Below are 20,898 nucleotides of genomic sequence, written 5' to 3' on the forward strand. Positions count from 1 at the left end.
TGCTCTTTTTTTCCTGTACAGAACCTTTCATCCTACTATAAAGGAGGATTTGAACAGAAAATGAGTAGGCGAGAAGCTAGTCTTATTTTGGGTGTAAGGTAGGTGTGCTGCTGCATAAGTATTATTTTGTTTGTGGCCAGGCTTATACTAAAAAAGAAAAATGTTACAGTAAAGTTATTCTTATATTTTAAAGTATGAATAGGAGGCAGAGGAGAAACGTAAGAGATTCTCTCTTATCCCTTAAAAAAATTAGGCAAAGTTGTAATGTGTCTTTATTCCTTAACGAGGAGCTATTTTATTTATATTTCTTCTTCTTTTTTAATCGCTTTGAGAGAGAGAGACATCAATTTGTTGTTCTACTTATTTATGCATTCATTGGTTGATTCTTATATGTGCCCTGACGGGGGATAGAACCCGCAACCTTGGCGTATTGGGACAATGCTATAACCAGCTGAGCTACCTGGATAGCGCTCAGGAGCTATTATATTTCAATAGTAAAGTTTCAAAGCACTTATAATATCCCTTATTGTGACATTGAATTCTTTCTGGACTCTTTTATAATTTGATATGTATCATATTTTCCATTAAAATACGGGCTTTGTTTCTCACAGTTCTTTTCTAGTTCTGCAGTTTGACTTCTAGCGTATTTTCTTATACTTGTTTCACCTTAGTATGCATTTATTTTCTAACTTTGGTGAGTATAGGAGAAAGTTAATGATATTGTATGATTGCTTTGTGATATCATTTAACACTTAAAAGTTAAGAATACTTTCCACCCTGGCTGGTGGCACTGGGGGGGGTCTCAGGTTGGATTCCCGGTCAAGGGCACATACCTGGGTTGCAGATTTGATCCCTGGCACCCCCTGCCCCCCACTGTCTCTAAAAATCAATGGAAAAAAATATCCTTGGTGAGGATTAACAAACAAAAAATACTTTCCTTTACCATAGATTTACCAGTAACTATATTCAATTTTTTTTTTAATCCTCACTGAGGATATTTTTTTCATTGTTTTTTCAGAGAGAGTGGAAAGGGGGGAGGGGAGAGAAATATCAGTGTGAGAGAGAGACATCAAGTGGTTGCCTCCCATTTTTGCCCTGACCTGGGTCGAGCCTGCAACCAAGGTAGGTGCCCTTGGCTGGAATTGAACCTAGGACCCTTCATCCACAGGCCAACACTCTAAACCACTGAGCGAAACCAGCTAGGGCAAATTTTTTATCTGATGTTCCTTTAGAGTCCATTTAAATTTTTGTGGGAGTTGGTTGAATTAAGTAAAGTATGTCATCTACAACAAATCTCCTGGTGATTTAATCAACATAATTAAGCAAATTGATCATAAACCCCTATATTGGCATAATTTTTAAAAATCTCTTTTAGAATAGCAGATTTTTTGTTTTGCTTTGTTAATACTCACCTTAGGATATTTTCCTGTTGATTTTTAGAGAGAGTGGAAGGGAGAGTAGGAGGGAGAAAAAGGGGGGGGGCAGAGAGAAAGAGAGAGAGAGAGAGAGACAGACACACACATATCGGTTGGTTGCCTCCCGAAGCGGGATGGAACCAGCAACCCAGGCATGTACCCTTGACCTGGAATTGAACCCAAGACCCTTTGGTATGAGGGCCAGTGCTACAACCACTGAGCAACACGGGCCAAGGCTAGACTAGCAGATTTTTAAGGCCAAGACATTTTTTTATTTCTTATGACTTAGCAAGAAAAACAATAAAGGGCAGGGAGGGGAGAAAATAGCTCAATTTAGCTTGGTGCTGTATTTAAATATAAGAATAGATGAGATTTCTTATCTGAGAATAGAAAAAGGAAAATGATTTTAAGTAGGGGAACCAAATTAGCAAGTTACATTGCTAACTATTTCTTGCTTTAAATGTTACTCAGAATAGCGTTGTTATTTTTCTTGTACTTTTATTGCTCCCCCACAACATCCCATTCATAGCCTTGAAATGCAAATATGCAACACATTATAACACTAAATGCAGAGGTTTTAGAGAATATGATTTCATATCATCCAGGGCACTCCTATCATTAGGACAGATAATTAGAAGTTGACTTAAGGTACATTAGGTACGTGGTTTTAAAGTTTTATCCATTGAGCTGGAAGCTGAATAGAGTTTCACAAGGAAATTCAGTGGTTAAGAGTACAGACACTACACCAAGTGAACCTGGGTACAAATAACAGTTTTACCTCGGACTAGGTGTGTAACCTCAGTTTTATCTTTTGTAAAATAGAGGTAATACTCATTTCTGCTGCATACAGTTGTGAAAATTAACACACAGTGGCACTTCGTAACTACTCAGTAAATGCCAGGTGGACAAAACAGATGCTTATCCTGATTCTGTCGCTGAGGCACTGCATCGCATGATCTTGGTCAAGTTATGTTTAACTTTTCTGCACTTCAGTCTCTTCATTCTTGAATTGGAATTAATAGTCTCTAGCTTTGTTGCAATAATATAAAGTGATATGATGATACCTTTTTATAAAAGTGCCTACCGAATAGCAGGTGCTGAATGAATGTTGGCTCCTTTCTTCCCATCTCCATCATGAATGCAGAAGCTAAATATTTGCCCTTAACCCATTAAATAGAAGGGTAAAACTTATTTGCTTCCTTCTGGCCATTTCTTTCAGGCAATGTTGATTTTGGGCAGATTTTCAAGATGCGAATACAGTGCTGTGGTTTCATTTTCTGTGGTCAATGAATCTAAACTACTTAGATTATATTACAAGTAGGTAAAGGCGAAATGGAGCTGACTCTGTTGATTTATTAAAAAATACTGTGTGCTACTAGATGATTCTGTACATTCTTATAAAGCCTAAAATATTTTAGTGTCCAGGAAAACTGTAATTGTACCTGGTGTTTTCTGAAATGATGCACATTTGTGACTTTCAAACTTTCTGAAAGAGTCTGTGGAACTCTGTTTCAATGTTATTCAGAAGAAAAAGATGAAATCGGATTGTGCTCAATTTGCTGCAGGATTGGGGAACACCACTCAGTTCCACACACCCCACTGCCTCACTCCCAGCAAAGTGTGTTGCAGGGAGCACAATTCGAAATGGCTGATCTAGGCAACCTGGTGTTTAAAGTTACATTTTCCGTTGATGGTGAAATTGTCTACACTGGAGATATATCAGAGCTACATTTAATTTTTATACTATGTTTAAGAACTAGGATACTCTTGTTTAATCTTTACAACAACAGACAAATGCATTAAAATGTATTAAGTTCTCAGAGACTTAAAGAAAAGGGGATAAACCCTGCACTCAAAGGATAATACCACCTTCATCCCCAAAGCTCACCAGTAGGAGTCTTGATCATTATTTCCTTAAAGGTAGAATATTTTGAATGGCCATGCTTGTGTGAACTTTCCATTGACTTTAGTTCACTGGTTGGTGGTCCTCAGTGTGCATTATACTTATGGAGTTTTATATACAAACCGATGTGTGTTGTTATTTATAGGCAATACATGTGATTTTCAAGGATAATTTTTACTGAAATGCTAAATTTTGTCTTAGGTGCTAAATTAAAGTTTAATATCCAGAACAAGATGCAACTGACCATATATACTCCCTCCCAAAAAACACATACAATGGAAATTTGAATGAGTGGTCTGCATTTGATTAGCTTTATAAAATAAGGTTTTTAAAGCTCTCTTTTTTTCAGTTTAAGAATTTCTACAGTACAGTAATCCTTTAAATTGTTCATATTTACTAATACAGAGCCTTTATTCTTTCAAGGAGTTTAACTTTTTACAGCCATTTACTTACATTTGGAGGGTGGTATAAAATGCATTAAGCACCTGTTGCATATTTAATACTAGATAGTATTTTAAGATCCAAATCATAGCTTCTGCCCTTAAGTAGTTTAGTATTTACCTAAAGAGACATGTCAAATATATACACAAAACTAGAAAATATAACTAATAAAGGAAAGAAGTGTTATGGACACCAAAATGGGCGGGGGGGGTGATAAATGTAGATTAGCTACAAGAATAGCTACAGGAAACTAAATGATGCACATTTGTGACTTTTGAACTTTCTAAAAGCTTGAAATTTTGGAATTTTTGGAAAATTTGGAAATACTGGAATTTTTCTTAGCAACATATTTTTTATTCTTAATAGGCAATTAAACAATAAAGTGCTCATAGCCCTTGGTACAATGTTAATGATTTTTTCCCTCAAAATTTAGTAGTCTTTGTAATCAAACAGTGTCTGTCTGGGGAGGAATCAATCTGTAAACCAAAAAGCAAGTTTGAAATGGTCCCTGAAAGACTCCTACAAACGGCCAAAAGGAATACCCATAAGCCTTTATACTAAAATACTTATTATTTGTTTTGTATTTTAAAAAACGTCTAAATAGCCCCCTCTTGCAGTTTTACTGATATAATTGGCATATAATGTATATTAGTTTAAGGTACACAACATTATGATTTGATATATGTATATGTTGCAAAATGATTACCACAGTAAGTTTAGTTAACATCCTTCATCTCACATATTTGCAGTTATTTTTTTCCTTGTGATGAGAACTTTTAAGATTTCCTCTCTTAGGTACTTCGAAATACACAAGACAGTATGGTTAACTACAGTCACCCATCCATTTCGTCCCCATTCCCCCACCTCTGGCTTCTATCAGTCTCTTCTCTGTTTCTGTTAAGTTCAGCTTTTATAGATTCCACATATAAGTGAGATCATACAGTCTTTGTCTTTCTCTGTCTTACTTATTTCACTTAGCATAATACCCTCAGGGTCCATCCATGTTCACAAATGGCAAGATTTTCTTTTTTTGTGACTGAATAGTATTTCACTTTACATAGAAGCGGAGTTGCTGGATCACATGGTAGTTTTATGTTTCATTTTTTGATGAACCTCCATTCTTTTTCCATAGTGATTGTACCAATTTACATTCCCACCAACACTGTACATCCCCCTCCACATTGTTATCTGTCTTTTTTTTCTTTTTAATCCTCACCCGAGGATATGTTTCTATTGATTTTTTTTTTTTTTAATATATCTTTATTGATTTCAGAGAGAGGACAGGAGGGGAGAGAGAGAGACAGAAACATCAATGATGAGAGAGTCATTGATCGAGCCCGCAACCCGGGCATGTGCCCTGACCGGGAATCAAACCCCGATCGCCTGGATCCTAAGTCGACCCTCAACCGCTGAGCCATGCCCGGCCGGGCTGTTTCTATTGATTTTGAGGAAGAGAGAGAAAGAGAGAGGGAAACATCAATGTGAGAAACATGAATCCATTGCTTCCTGTATGCACCCCAACTGGGCATCAAACCCATCACCTTTTGGTGTACAGGACAATGCTCCAACTAATTGAGCCACCCAGCCAGGGTTCTCTCGTCTTTTTGTATGACAGCCACTATATGAAGCAGTATCTCATCCTGGTTTTTGATTTGCTTTTCCCTGATGGTTAGTGATGTTGAGTATCTTTCATGTACTTGTTGGCTATCTGCCTGTATGTCTTCTTTGGGAAAATGTCTGTTCAGGTCCTCTGCCCATTTTTCAGTTTTTCAATTGGCTTGTTTTTCTCGTATTTGGTTGTATAAGTTCTTTAGATATTTTGGATATTCACTCCTTATTGGATGTATGATTTGCAAATACCTTCTCCCATTCAGTGGGTTGCCTTTTCATTTTGTTGATAGTTTCCTTTGCTGTGCAAAAGCTTTTTAGTTGGATGTAATTCCATTTGTTTAGTTTTGCTTCTGTGCTTTCTTAAGGAGACTGGTCCAAAAAAAATAGTGCTAAGACTAATGTCAAAGAGCTTACAGCCTATGTTTTTTCCTAGGAATTTTGTGGTTTTGGGTCTTACATTTAGGTCTTTAATCCATTTTAAGCTTATTTTTATATATAGTTTCATTTTTTCATGTATTTGTCCAATTTTCCCAACACCATTTATTAAATAGACTGTCTTTATCCCATTGTATATATACTTGCCTTCTTTGTCAAATATATGTATATATTTTAAAATGTATCTTTATTGATTTCAGAGAGGAAGGGAGAGGGGGAAAGAGAGAGAAACATCAGTGATGAGAGAGTCGTCATTGATTGGGTGCCTCCTGCATGCCCCAACTGGGGATTGAGCCTGCAACCCGGGCATGTACCCCTGACCTGGAATCGAACCATGATCCCTGGGATCCTAGGTCGATGCTCAACCGCAGAGCCATGCCCAGCTTGGCTTTGTCAAATATTAATTCACCATATAGGTATGAGTTTATTTCTGGGCTCTCAGTTCTGTTTCATTGATCTATGTGTCTGTTTTTATGCCAGTACCATGCTGTTTTGATTACGCCAGCCTTACAGTATAGTTTGATATCAGGTAGCGTGATTTCTCCAACTTTGTTCTTTTTTTAAAAAAATGTTTTTATTGATTTTTAGAAAGAGAGGAAGGGATGAGAGAGAAACATAAATTGGCTGCCTCCTTGCAGGCCCCCTGCTGGGGATCAAGCCCGAAACCCGGGGAGTGCCCTGAATCGAACCTGCAGCCTCCTGGTACACGGGACCATGCCCAATCCACTAAGTCACACCAGCTGAGCCAACTTTATTTTTTTCTCAAGATTACTGTGGTATTTGGAATCTTTTGTGGTTCCATATAAATTTTAGAATTATTTGTCCTAGTTCTGTGAAAAATGCCAATGGTATTTTGATAGGGATCACAGTGAATCTATAGATTGCTTTGAGTTGTATGGACATTTTAATGATGCTAATTTTTTCTATCCACAAACATGATATATGATTCCATTTATTTGTATCTTCAATTTTTTTCATCAGTGCCTTATAATTTTTTGTGTACAGGAATTCTACCTCTTTGGTTAAATTTATTTCTAGGTATTTTATTTTTGATGCAATTATAAATGGATTGTTTTCTTAATTTTTGTGATAGTTTAATATATAGTTTGTGTATATAACTGCAACCTATTTTGAATATTAATTTTCTATCTTGCTGCTTTACTGAATTCAATTTTTGGTTATAATAGTTTTTGTGTGGAATCTTTAGAGTTCTCTATGTATTGTATTATGTCCACTACAAATTGTTACACTTTTACTTCTTTCCAATTAGGGTACCTTTATTTATTTTTCCTTGTCTTAATTGCTATGGCTGGGACTTCTAATGCTTTCAATATGTTGAATAAAAGTGGTGAAAGTGGACAACCTTGACTTGTTCCTGATCTTAAGGAAAACACTTTTAGCTTTTCTCCATTAGTATGATATTAGCTGTGGGTTTGTCATATGACTTTTATTATGTTGAGGTATGTTCCCTCTATTCTTACTTTGTTAAGCATTTTCATTACAAATTGATGCTGGATTGTGTCAGATACTTTTTCTGCATCTATTGATCAGATCATATAATTTTTGTGCTTTTTTTTTTTTTATTTGACATGGTGTATCATGTTAATTGATTGGCAGATATTGAACCACCTTGCACCCCGTGTTGGGAGGTTCTTATTACTGATTTAATTGCATTACTAATAATTAGTCTATTCAGAATTTCTATTTCTTTATGATTGAGCCTTGGTAAGTTGTTAGTTTCTAGGAATTTTTTCAGTTTTTTTAGGTTGTCCAATTTGTTGGCATATAATTGTTCAGAGCAGTCTTTTATGATCCTTATATTTCTTAGATATTAGTTTAATGTCTCTTTTATTTCTGATATTATTTATTTGAGTCCCCTTTTTTTCTTGGTGAATCTAGCTAGTGGTTTGTCCATTTTATTTATCTTTTCAATTAAACAGCTCTTAATTTCCAGGTCTTTTCTGTTGTTTCTAGTCTCTGTTTTATTTATTTTCATTCTGATCTTTGTTGTTTCCTTCCTTCTACTAACTTTAGACTTAGTTTGTTCTTTTTTTTTCTAGTTCTTTGAGGTGTAAAGATAGGTTGTTTATATGAGCTCTTTTGTCTTAATGTAGTAGTTTATTGCTATAAACTTTCCTCTTAGAACTGCTTTGGCTGTATCCCATAAGTTTTACTGTGTTGTAGTTCCATTTTCATTGGTCTCAAGGTATTTTTTTATTTTCTTTTGATTTTTTTCTTTAACTCAAGACATACTTACTTTATTCATAGAATATTTTAAATGTTTATTCAGCAATTGATAGTGCATTTTAACATGCTTGGTGATTTGTTATTTAACCTCAGGATGTTAGAAGTAGCAAGGAACTGAAACAGTGGCAGAATGGAGGATTGACAACTGGCAGCAAGGGAAGCACTATTCAAAACAGACGGAAGTTAAATGAATAGTATTGTACGACCATTTAGTAGAAGAACAGGGAATCCTCTGCAGACCTTGTTTCTTTGTGCTCAAGTAATAGTTATAATAATTTGAGTCACTCAGGAAATGTTAAATTTGGTTATTTATATTCCATTTTCAAAGTAGGAAGTGTATATTTTCATTGGCATCCTTTATATTCATAATAACTATAATTCTCTGAACACTAACTATATACTGGTCATACTAATCCTTTTACTTATATTATCTAATTTATCCTTTAAATAATCCTGGGAAGTTGTTTTATTATTTCCATATTACATATGAGGAAATTATTACTTATGAGGAAATTATAACTCAGAGCTTAACTGAACAAAACAAATTTTATGGGTAATGAGTGATGGAATCAGGATTTTGAACCTATATCTGAATATCTCTGAAAGTACCTGCTTTTATCCACTACAGCGTGAATCATCCATACAAATTAAATTATTGTCACCTTCACGCAACCACCCTTTGTCAGGCACTATTATTCCCTTTTGAGGCCCAGATAATCTGAGTACCTTAGATGAAATCCAAGTAGCAATACTAGATTTTGCTGTTAGTCTTTTTATTTTTTTCTTGCCGAGAAAATGTACTACTGAGAACCATTTCTAATACTAGATAAATTAGGTTTTACTGAAACAGTTTTAAGCTTATTTAACTTTTTAAAATTTTTGTTTAGAGCGTAGATTCTAGCAGCCAAGCTTTTCCCATAGAGTTCTCACAAAGTTAAATAAATAATGAACTATGAAATGTTTTGAGATGCTCTGTAGAAATATAGTAATAAAAAAACTATTATGAACACCTGTTACACAGCAGGCACTGTTTTAGCACTTTGTTGGCATTAACTAATTTAATCCTTACAATTGCTCTAGGAGGAATATGTTTTTCCTAACTATTTTACAATGAGGAAACTGAAGCACAAGGAGGTTAACAAATTGACCAACGTTACCCCATTCTAAATGGCAACAGGATTAAAATCCAGCAGTCTAGTAACTCTGGCGTCCAAATACCTGTCTTTCACACTGTACTGCCTTTCCCCAAAATAATTTGAAGCATAAGTTTTCAAACTTACATATAGTCTTGTAGACTATGACTTCCCTACCCTTTATATTGTTTTATTTTTTAAATGGATTGAAAATAAAGAATGATATTACAAAGGACTGAAGAAAAATACATGCACCATTGAATCATTGGTTTATTTTGGTGGTTACTGGAATCAAGTGACAGGCTGTAATTTCATATTTATCCACAAGATGGTGAAATTCTCATTAGTTTTTAATTTCTTGAAACCCATATAAACCGTTAATTTATAATCTGCATTTGACACCATTTATTATAAGCACTTTAATTTCTTTTTACAGCCCATCTGCTGGCAAGGCCAAGATTAGAACAGCTCACAGGAGAATCATGATTTTGAATCACCCGGATAAAGGTAAGTAAAGTTCTTATTTTTTCATAATATGTGGATCAGAATCTGCTCTGAATTTCTTTCAGTTTACTTAAACTCATTATAAATGATTTATAGTTGAAATGGAAGTTTATATGCCAGTGTATTGTGATTTTTCTTATAATAAATGAGGCTTTAGATTGAGGTTCAATGACCCACAGAAGTGGTGGGGATATGTTCTCAGCTTTTAAGAACTTAGTTACTGATTTTTATATAGTAGTACCTCACCCCTATTTGAGGCTGCTAGCATTTTGAATGAGAGAGAGAATACATGAGTTATGGGCTTTCTGATTATGTAAACTGATTTTTACATCAGGAATTACATTTGTTTAACCTTAAGTATAAAAGCACAAGACTTAGCGGATGTCCTCTAAATCTCTGAATATGATATGTCATAGATGACTCTGAATGTCTTAGTTTTATTCTAGAAGGATCTGAGGCTGAGCCTTTTTTTTTTTTTTTAAATATATCTTTATTGATTTCAGAGAGAGGAAAGGAGAGGGGGAGAGGGAGAGATAGAAACATCAATGATGAGAGAGTCACTGATTGAGCCCACAACTCGGGCATGTGCCCTGACCAGGAATCCAACCCCGATCACCTGGATCCTAGGTCGACGCTCAACTGCTGAGCCGCACCCGGCCGGGCTGAGCCATTTATTTTTAACTGGCCAGGTTTTTAATGTAAATTTATCTTACAGAAAGACAATTATTATAACTTTAACTACACTACAGCTGCTTGAGAGAGAAAGCCCATATGTTCATTACTGTTTCTGCTCTAAAATAACAGATGGTAGAAAGTTGCACTGTATTTTAGAAGTCAAGGTGGGGAGTAGGGGGAGCAGAGGGAAGTGTTCCTTGTATTCTTATTTATAGACTTTCAGTTTTATAATTATTTTGAAAAAAATTAAAAACAATTTTGGATGCATACTCATCTTAACTGACACCAAAATAAGACTTTTTTTTTTCAGCTTTCTCACTTAATTACTTACTATAAAAATGCTTTTTACTAAACATTATCTCCTTTGGTTTTTGCACTTGCTGGTTTTTAGTGTGAATAAACAAGGGAATCAACTTTGAAATGAGGTTTTTCTTAAAATTTCTAAACAGCTTCAACAGTTACTGAAAGATCCACTCAACTAATTAACTTTGTATTGTGGACTTTCAGAGTAATTGCCTCAGAAAAAATGTGTTTAAGTGCCTCCTTGAAGCCTTCTGTCTCCTAAACATCCTCTGTCCCCTCCAGGTCTAGTGTACGCCCTTCTTTTATTGATTGCAGTAGGATCAAGCACTCACGTCTTTTAGATGATGGACAGGTTATTGATTGTGCCTACTGGCAAGGAAGGATGTTCTAAAGTGTATCTAAGAGAATATGTATTTTTAGATATCTTCAGTAAAAAGAGAAAATGTTTATATATCTTATGATCCAGTAGTGTTTAAAGAATTAATAACTTGATTTATTCTGAGATTGTATACTTATCAGAGGTGGACTGCTGACTGCCTGCAGCGTGCTTACTATATCCTCCTCTCTGTCCCAGTGTGGGTAGCGGGGTGTGAGGGCATGGATGTTGAAATAGGAGGCAGTATTTTTCTCTGCTTCTGTCTTCTAGCTAGCAACAGCCTCACCACTTTCCTTAACCTCTCCAAATTCAATTTTATGATCTACAAAACGAAGGAATTTATTTCTAAAGCCCTTTTTGATTATATGATATAGTATAATACCTTTATATGCCTATTTAATTAATGAAGAACTTATACCCTGTATTTTTATTCAGTTCACATTTTTTATATCATAAAGATTCTTTTAATCTCTTTGGATTATTGTTTCCTCTAAGAATGTGCTGACAACTGTGGACATTTTGCCCATATAATTGCTCATTCACCCAAAATTTTAAAATATTTGGATTTTTAGAGAGTTCGTAAACTTCCTAAAATTTATTTGTGTACACATACTTAAGAATCCCTGCTCTAGTAAAAGTAGGGTGACTTAATGACTATTGGAACTACTGTAGGGAAAGAACTTGTGCATGATAGAGTTGTGAGGTAATAGCTTATAAATCTGTAAATTGTCTCTTGAGAAGGGAAGTTGTTTTATTTTGGGGTTTTTTTTGGTTTGTTTTTTTAAAAATTTTATTTTTGTTTAAAATATTACAGATTTCCCTTTTTCTGCCCAATGACCCCTTCCACCCCGTCCCATGCCCCTCCCCAGTTCCTCTCCCCACGATTGTCCTTTTCCTTGGGTTGTGCATATATGCATATAAATTCTTTGGTTACTCTCTCCCCTCCACCCACCTGCCCTCCTCCGTCCCTCTGACATTCGTCAGTCTCATCTATGCTTCCATGTCATTGAATCTATTCTATTCATCAGTTTATTAAGTTCTTTAGATTCCACGTATAAGCGAGATCATGTGATGTTTGTCTTTCTCTTTTTGTTTTGTTTTTAATGGGAAGAAGATAACCAACTGATTTTAAACAAAAATGTCTGATTTTCCTTGGAGAGAAAGCCAGGAGTATTTGAGGAAGTATGAGAGTGGCCAGCTTTTTTTTTTTTTTTAATTGCTTTAAATTTTGCAATTACAGTGGACATTCAATATTATATTAGTTTCAGGTGGTTAGACATTTATATAATTTATGGAGTGATCCCTCTAATAAGTGTAGTATCCACCTTATTTTTAACTGTACTTTGTATTGAAGTATAATATACAGGCAGAAATTGCACAAGTTATAAGTATATAAGTAAATTTTACAAACACGCCTATGTAACCAGCTCCCAGATCAAGAACTAGAACATCATTGTACCTTTGAAACCCCCTGAGAATGCCCCCCCCAGTCTACCTTACTCTTTAAAGGAACCACTATCTTGATTTATATTATCATAGGCTAGTTTTGCCTCTTGAATGTGTGTAATAGTTTGCATCTGGCTGCTTTTAGTCAATATTATTTTTGTGAGATTCATCCATATTGTAATGTGGAATAATAAATAGTTTGTTCATTCTCGTTGATATGTAGAAGCCATGGCAAAGTGTGCTTTGAAGATAATCAGGGGTTCCTGAGACCCTCTCAGAAACTCTGTGAGGTGAAAACTCTTCCTTTTACTGTGCTGACATTTGCACTGATGGCACAGAAGCATCAGTGAGTAAAACTGCTGGTGCCTTCACACTGATAAAGGCAATAGCACCAATGCATTCGTATGTTCATGTGGAGAAATTAAACTTCGACCCTATCTCACACTATACAGAAAATTAATTCCTAATGGATTTTGACCTAAGTGGGGGAAAAATAAAACAATAATGCTGCTATATGTTTTTTTGTTTATTTTTTGTTTTTAAATATGTCTATTGATTTCAGAGAGGGGAAGGGAGAGAGAGAGAGAGCAACATCAATGATGAGAGTCATTGATCGGCTGCCTCTTGCACGCCCTCTGCTGGGGATGGAGCCCGCAACCCGCGCATGTGCCCTGACCAGGAATCAAACTGCAGTCTCCTGGATCATAGGTGGGTGCTCAGCCGCTGAGCCACCCTGGCTGGATGCTGCTATGTTTTTTTAAAAAAACAGAATAGGCAGGCATTTCTTAAACAGGGCATAAAAATAAGCATATATGCATAGCTGATGGACACAGACAATAGACAGGTGAGGACCAGGGGTGGGTTGGGAGATGAGTGGATGAGGGCAAAGGGGGGGAAGTGGGGGACATATGTAATACTCTCAACAATAAAATAGATTTTTTTTTTTTAATTTAAAATATAAAAAAGGCCACACAAAAAAGGTTACTGTTTATTTAAAGAAATAAAAATGTTCTTCTGTTTATAAGAAAAATTAGCCTGTAATTTTGCTGCTTTGGAAAGTTGATAGATATTGTTATCAGGGTTACTCTGGCCTCTTAAAAGGAATTGGGCAGTGTTTTCCTTTATTTTCTAAACAAACTTGTATAACATGTGCTATTTCTTTATTTAATTATTTGTAAGAATTCACCAGTGAAGCCAGCTGGGCTTGGAGACTTCTTTGCAGAAAAGGGAGCCCTGTGTTCTTGGCTGCATCAGTCCAATTTGGAGCCTCTGCCTTGCTGAGCTGGGAGGGGGAAAGGAGAGAGCCATTTTAGTTCAAATACCACAAATTCCTGCTTTTCTTCCTGAATTTTCATAGATTTTTCTTGAGTAGCTGTTCCTTTTTTATTTTTGCTTTTAAGACCATTTTCAGAGGCTTCAAATGGTTGGGACTTTTTAATATAGTTTTCACCCATTTCACTGTGGAACAGATCAGTGGAACTCCTCATGCCAGAAATCAAATTCCTATCTGCCTCCACATGATTTTAACATCTTTATTTTTAGAAAGGTGGGTGGCCTTTAAGAACCCTTCAAATCAGCAGATGTAGTACTTCTTTCTTACATATTTGGAATGGAGACATTCATAAGTTTTAATGAGAGTTAAGGAATATGAAAAATCAATGATAAGATCTGCCTAAAAAAGACCCAAGGATAAAGGGGAATTTGTGTCTTAATCCTCAGATTGGTATGCTAATTATGAAATGTACTTGAGCAATAAATTATACCTAACTTTGAAATAAGTGTTAATTGTAGAATGTTGGTTTATTTTCTCTTGTGTTAGTTAGGATTTCTTAAACAGATGTTTTGTAGTCTTATTTTCTTTTTTTAAAAGCACCCACTCCTAACCCACTTGTTTACCTATTTTCTCTGTCTTGAGTGGTTTTACCTCTATGAAGCTGGTACTTGATGCAAGAATATAACTTATTCTCTTCATCATCAAAAGCATTTGTCTTGAGTCCCATGTGTGTACTCAGAGATGTGTTGATCATACAGAGAAATGTGAGACATGATTGCTCTTCAAGGTATTTATTATCTAATGGATGGATAGACATGTATTTTAAAATATAAATCACAAGGCATGATTGCTTTCTAAAAAATTTATTGTTGAAAATATTACAGATGTCCCATTTTTTATGCCACTTAGCTCCCCTCTACCCCTCATCCGCCCCAACCTCAGGCCTTCCGCATACTATTGTCTGTGTCCATGGGTTATGCATTTATGCATATAAGCTCTTTGGTTAATCTCTCCCCACCCACTCCCCCACCCCCACTTTCCCTCTGAGATTCCTCAGTCTGGTCCATGCTTCTATGTCTCTGAATCTATTTTGTTCATCAGTTTATTTTGTTCATTAGATTCCACATGAGTAAGATCATGTGATACTTGTCTTCCTCTGACTGGCTTATTTCGCTTACCCTAATACTTTCCAGTTCCATCCATGCTGTCCCAAAGGGTAAGAGATTCTTGTTTTTTACAGCTGCATAGTATTCCATGGAGTAAATGTGCCACAGCTTTTTTTATCCACTCATCTACTGATGGGCACTTGGGCTGTTTCCAGACCTTAGCTATTGTAAATTGTGCTGCTATGAACATAGGGGTGCATACGTTCTGATTGGTGTTTTGGGTTTCTTAGGATTTATTCCTAGAAGTGGGGTCACTGGGTCAAATGGCAGTTCCATATTTAATTTTAATTTTAATTTTTTTAAAATACTTTATTTTAAAATGTTAAATATATCTTTATTGATTTCAGAGAGAGGAAGGGGGAGAGAGAGATAGAAACATCAATGATGAGGGAGTCAGTGATCAGCTGCCTCCTGTACACCCCCCGACTGGGGACCGAGCCCGCAACCCAGGCATGTGCCCTGACTGGGAATCGAGCCTCGATCTCCTGGATCCTAGGTCAATGTTCACCAGCTGAACCACTCCCGTCCGGACCATATTTAATTTTTTGAGGAAACTCCAAAGTGTTTCCCATAGTGGCTGTACCAGTCTGCATTCCCACCACATCCCACCACATTCCCTTTTCTCCACATCCTTTTCAGCACTTGTAGAGCCCCCAACCCTGGATTCTCCTCACACAGCTCTAGTCCACTCTGCCCTCCCTCTGCTGGAGCCCAAGGTGAGTGGCTGCACATGAAACTTTGTGCATTGGCCCTTTAAGAGGGTGCCTGCATTTCCATCCATCTCTCCCTGGCAGACAGAAACCCAGCTGCTTTTCACAGCCATATATTATGTGGGCACCTTTCTCAGTTCTGCTGGTCTGGGCTGGGGAGCCCAGCTTGGGGTTTAGGCCCCAGAATTCTCAGTGGGAACCCCCCACAGCTGAGATATCCCTCTGGACCTTCAGCTGCTGCCTGTGGGAGCCCAGCCAGCCCCCTCACACCTCTGCACTGCCTACCAGTTTCTATGCCGTCTCCACTTTACGTCCTTGGTTACGAGGGTTCTCTGCAGCTAGTGTTCAGTTGATTATTCAGGATGGTTTTTCTATATTTTAGTTGTAATTCCAGTTTGGTCCTGGGAGAGTGTCAATGTAGCTTCTACTCAGTCCACCTCCATCTTGGAATCACAAGGCATGATTTCAATCCTTTCAAGCAGGAAGAGATCTGTGTTTGGATTATGGGTTTGACGAAAAAAAAAAGGTTTACAATAACCACATATTAAATAAATCCTGGTAATAAAATAAGAAGCTGTACGGTATAGTGATTAAGGCATGTGCAGGCTCAGGAGCCAGGCTTCCTGGCAAGTTACTAAACTTTTTTGCGATTCAGTCTCATTATATAATAATAAAAAAAAAGAATTGAGCAACTACAAGGGATAGTTGGAAGAACCAAATGAAATAATATATTAGAACAGTGCCTAGTCACTATCTTTCTCATCATGGTCTTGATCATAGGTTTGCTGATCTCAATGGCTTTTACACAGTATGAATTTGTAGTGCCTTCAAATTGCAGGAAGATCAATATATCTTTAGTATTAGTTTTCCAATAAACTTTTGAAAATTGAAATATAAGTTCAGAAAAGTGCACAGATCGTAAGTATACAATTCAGTGAATTGTCACAAAGTTACCCCACTTAATGTAACCAGTACCCAGATTAATAAACGAAACCATACAAAAACTCTGCTCGAGTACTTTTCTAGTCACTCCCCATTCCCCCAAAGTGACCGCTATCCTGACTTTTATCATCACAGATTAGCTTTGCTTATCTGTTTTTTCTGTTGTGTTGTTGCTTTTTCTTACTGACTTTTGGAAACAACATACAGGGTGGGGCAAAAGTAGGTTTACAGTGTTCGTATGGAAAATAATACAATAATTAATAAATAAGAATATAAGAATAAACTCTGTTATGTGTACTCACAACTGTAAACTTACATTTGCCCAGCCTGTATATTCTGGTATTCTTATGAATTCTTTGTATTGCAAATATCTTTTCTCTGTGGCTTGCTTTTGCATATGCTTAATGGTGTCTGTTCAAGAGCAGAAATTTTTTATTTTAATATAATCCAGTTTATCAAACTTTCCCTTTATAGTTAGTGCCTTTTGATTTTGTTTAGGAAGTTTTTGCCTTTCTCAAAGTCATGAAAATCTCCAGCTAATAAAGATAGTTTCTAGAAACTTTATCTTACATAATTATATCTATAATAAATGAATTGATTTTTGTGTATGGTGTGAATTAAGAATAAAGCTTCAATTATTTATATGTAGATATCCAAGTGATCCAGCATTATTTATTGATAAGGGCATTCTTTCCCCAGGGAGCCACAATGTTGCCATATTACTAATCAAGTAACCAGATATTTATGGAAATGTTTTTATATTTTCTTTCCTTTTGTTGATTAATTTCTTTATGCTTGTTCCAGTACCACACTGTTTTAATTTGTATAGCTGTATAGCAATTTTTTTTCCTGGTAGCGTAAACCTTTTAATTTTTTGTTATCAAAGGTTTTGGGCTATGTTTGGCCCTTTATATTTTAATATAAATTAGAAATTATCTTGTCAGTTTGCACATGTGTAAGCACACACATTCACACACAAACCTCCTGGGGTTATGATTGGTTTTACTGTGGATCTCTAGATCTGTTTGGGGAACATTGATATCTTTACAAAATTGAGTTTTCTAATCCATGAAAAAGACACATCCTTTCATTTACTTAGGTCACTTTTAATTTATTTCAATAGGCTTTTCAGTTTTCTGGTTGTGGTTATATACATAATTTGTTAAATTTATTCCCAGATACTGATTTTTTAATGTAATTATAAATTGTGTGTGTTCTTTTGTTTATACTATATACGTAACTTATTTCTAGGACATAAAAAATGATTTTTGATCCTAGCTTGTTTTACTCAGTGGTTAGAGCATCAGCCTGGGAACTGAAGGGTCCCAGGTTCGATACCGACCAAGGGCATGGATCTGGGTTGTAGGCTTGATCCCTGGCCCCCAGTCAGTTCGGGTGAGTGCAGGAGGCAACCAATCGATGTGTCTCTCTCACTTCGGTGTTTCTCTCTCTCTTTCTCCCTTCCACTCTCTCTGAAAGGCAATTGAAAAAATATCCTCGCGTGAGGATTAAAAAAAAAAGGTTTTTGTATATGTTGCTAGTGTATCCAGTAAGGCATTAAATTCATTTATTAATTCTTTAATATCTGTCTTTAGATTCTTTTGGATTTTCTACAGACTCAGTCCTATAATTTATGAAGAATAGTAACTTCTTCCCAATCATTTCTTTTTTTTAATCAGATATGGAGGAGGGCATTTATTATCAGTGCCTAGAACCTCCCTTATAGTGTTAAATAGAATTCATAATAATAGGTATCCTTTTTTTGTTGATCTCAGAGCCAAAGGTGTTAGCATTTTACTAAGTATGATGTTTGCTATATTTTTATGACATCTATCACATAAAAGAAGTTTCTTTTATTTTTAGTTTACAAAAGGTTTTTATTATGAATTTGTGTTGTTTTCTGTATGTTTTGAGATGATTATGTGATATTTATACTTTACACTTTTAATGTGATGAATTGATAAATTTTCTAATGTTAAAGCCAATCTTGGATTCTGAGTATAAACTTAATTAAATTAGAAAACAGTAAACACATCTAGGGGATCCCAGTGTTTGGAAATTTATCAGTATACTTCTTAATATCCCATGCATCAAGGAAAATATCACAGTAGAAATTAGCATTCAGAGAATTAACAAAGTCAGATTAGTTTGCTGAAAACGAATCAACTTCATACTAGAATATTTGAAACTTAAATGAAATAAATTCTAGGAAAAACATTTCAAAACTGTTATAAGAAGAAATGGAAAATCAAAAGAATCCTATCTATTTGAGAAATTGAATCTGTAGTTGAAAACCTTCCTACAAATTAAAAGCTTGGCCAGGGTAATTTTATAAGTGAATTTTTTCAAAAAATAGGAAGAAAAAAAATGCATTCTAATTCTTTTTATGAGGATAGCATATCTTTGATAACAAGCCCTGATGAAGAAAGATCTCAAAAGATACATATACATGCAAAAACAAATAAAAATTTGCTTATCAAATTCAAAAAGTTCCTTGGTGACCCTTCCCATTGCCAGTCCCTACCCCAATTTGGGCCACCATAGATAGATTAGATATCTCTTTTCTAGCATTTTATATAAGTAGAATTGTGTAGCATATACTATCTGGTGTTTGGCTTCTTTGAAGGGAAAAAGCAGTGCAGAATGTTGGGCTCATCACAGTGCATTTTCCTTATCTCCAGGATCTTAGCCTTCAAGGCTGGGCTGACTTGGTAAACCTCCTTTTCTTTCATATTAATGTGTTTGTATTTTATTCAATTCTTCTAGTTGGTGTTAATAGGAGGGTTGGTCTAAAATATGATAGTTCATGATAGCCCAAAGCTCCAGCAGTATTTAGTGGAAGTACAAAGATACAGAGGTCAAGGGTGAGGGTGAGTATTCTCATTAAATTGAGCAGGATTGAAAGATTCAAGCATATCTTGTTCCCATTAAATATAGGATATATATCCTATATTGTTATACCAGTCAGGATTCAGTGCTAGAAACTACATGCTTAGCAGGAGGACATTGAGTGGTTATAAATTATTAGAAGGTCTGAAGGAGTAAATTCTAGACTAGGCCTATGAGAATGACTCCCCAAACCAGCTGCTCTGTCAGGGAAGCTACCACCTCATAGACTGCAGCTGGAACTGCACAAAGGCACAGTTGCTGTCACTGCTCCGCCATGACCTCGCTTGCTAGCAGCAGTAACAAAGAGGCCCAGCAAGAAAGCCTTTCCCTCACTTCAGCCTTTCAAATTTCACAGTTTGAATCGAACACTACTTGAAGGGAATATAGGAATTATAGTTTTTGGCTTAGGAACTTTTCCAGATCTTAGGAGCATGGATTGAGAGCCAAGTAAAAATTGCTACCATGCATATAAATTAAAAGTCTAGCGTTTCTGTAACATTGCCATCAATTACTTTAATGTTTAATGAGACTTTCGATCTTCTGTATTTTTTTTTTTTCTGTCTGCTAAATGAGCATATTATAACCTGTGATTTAATGCATATCAATCAATTAAAGGTTGTATTTAAGTTAATATTTTAATATTTATTGAGGATATACAAGATGCCTGACATTGCCTTGGTAGCTCTAAAAATTTAAACAGCTTACCAAGATTGACATTACCTAATTCCAAGATTATTTTCAAATCATGAAATTAGTTTGTTTCATAATCAAGTGTGTATGGAAACTTTCATCAACTTCATTTATAATTCTTATTGTATATTCAAGGACACTCTATGATATATTCCATAAATATAGCAATTCAGATCTTGATATGAAAATGTCACTGGTAAGTATAGCTTCCTCCCACATTGCCCTTTATATACCACAACACCACATTTGTTGATCAGTTTCCCCCCTGCTTTCTTTTTCCTTAATCAATAAAAGGTTTGAATAAAGTCAGGACAATTAACACCAATATTATCTGTATGTTTTTTGGATTGTTGTAAGCTACTGAGGTCTTATGATATTTTCAATAGCTATCAATGGTTTGTACTCAAGGGGAGAATAAAAAAATAACAACAAACACAAAGAAACTGGTGAACTATAATGATAGTTAGCTTGACTATTAAGCAATGAAAATGTTCAGGTCTAGAAGTTACAAGGCATACAATACTTAAATAGTGTGACGATGTGGGGCTAGCATTTTTATATGTCAAATAGGTTCTGAAATTCACCTCAATTTTTCTCATGCTGTTTGCATTAGAAAGAATTCATTTCAAAGATCTCTAAGAGAGAACTGACTTAATTTTATTTTAGGGCTCAGTGAATGTAAGACTTTATTTCATAAGTATTCTAATAGGATCATTTCAGAGAACAGAGAGCATTTCCT

General features: G+C 35.6%; 1 protein-coding gene across 2 annotated transcripts in view; it reads left to right on the forward strand.

Annotated features, from left to right (window-relative positions):
- DNAJC15 (DnaJ heat shock protein family (Hsp40) member C15) overlaps nt 1–20,898 on the forward strand; it is a 61,281-nt gene that overhangs the window by 37,806 nt on the left and 2,577 nt on the right. For both annotated transcript variants that reach the window (XM_081129740.1, XM_081129741.1), the window contains exons 4-5: nt 22–98; nt 9,622–9,692. In XM_081129740.1, the coding sequence (XP_080985866.1) occupies nt 22–98; nt 9,622–9,692 (148 nt within the window). The remainder of the gene's footprint in view (nt 1–21; nt 99–9,621; nt 9,693–20,898) is intronic.

The sequence above is a fragment of the Miniopterus schreibersii genome (genome assembly GCF_964146895.1).
Source record: "Miniopterus schreibersii genome assembly, chromosome: 2".
Taxonomy (NCBI): Eukaryota; Metazoa; Chordata; class Mammalia; order Chiroptera; family Miniopteridae; genus Miniopterus; species Miniopterus schreibersii.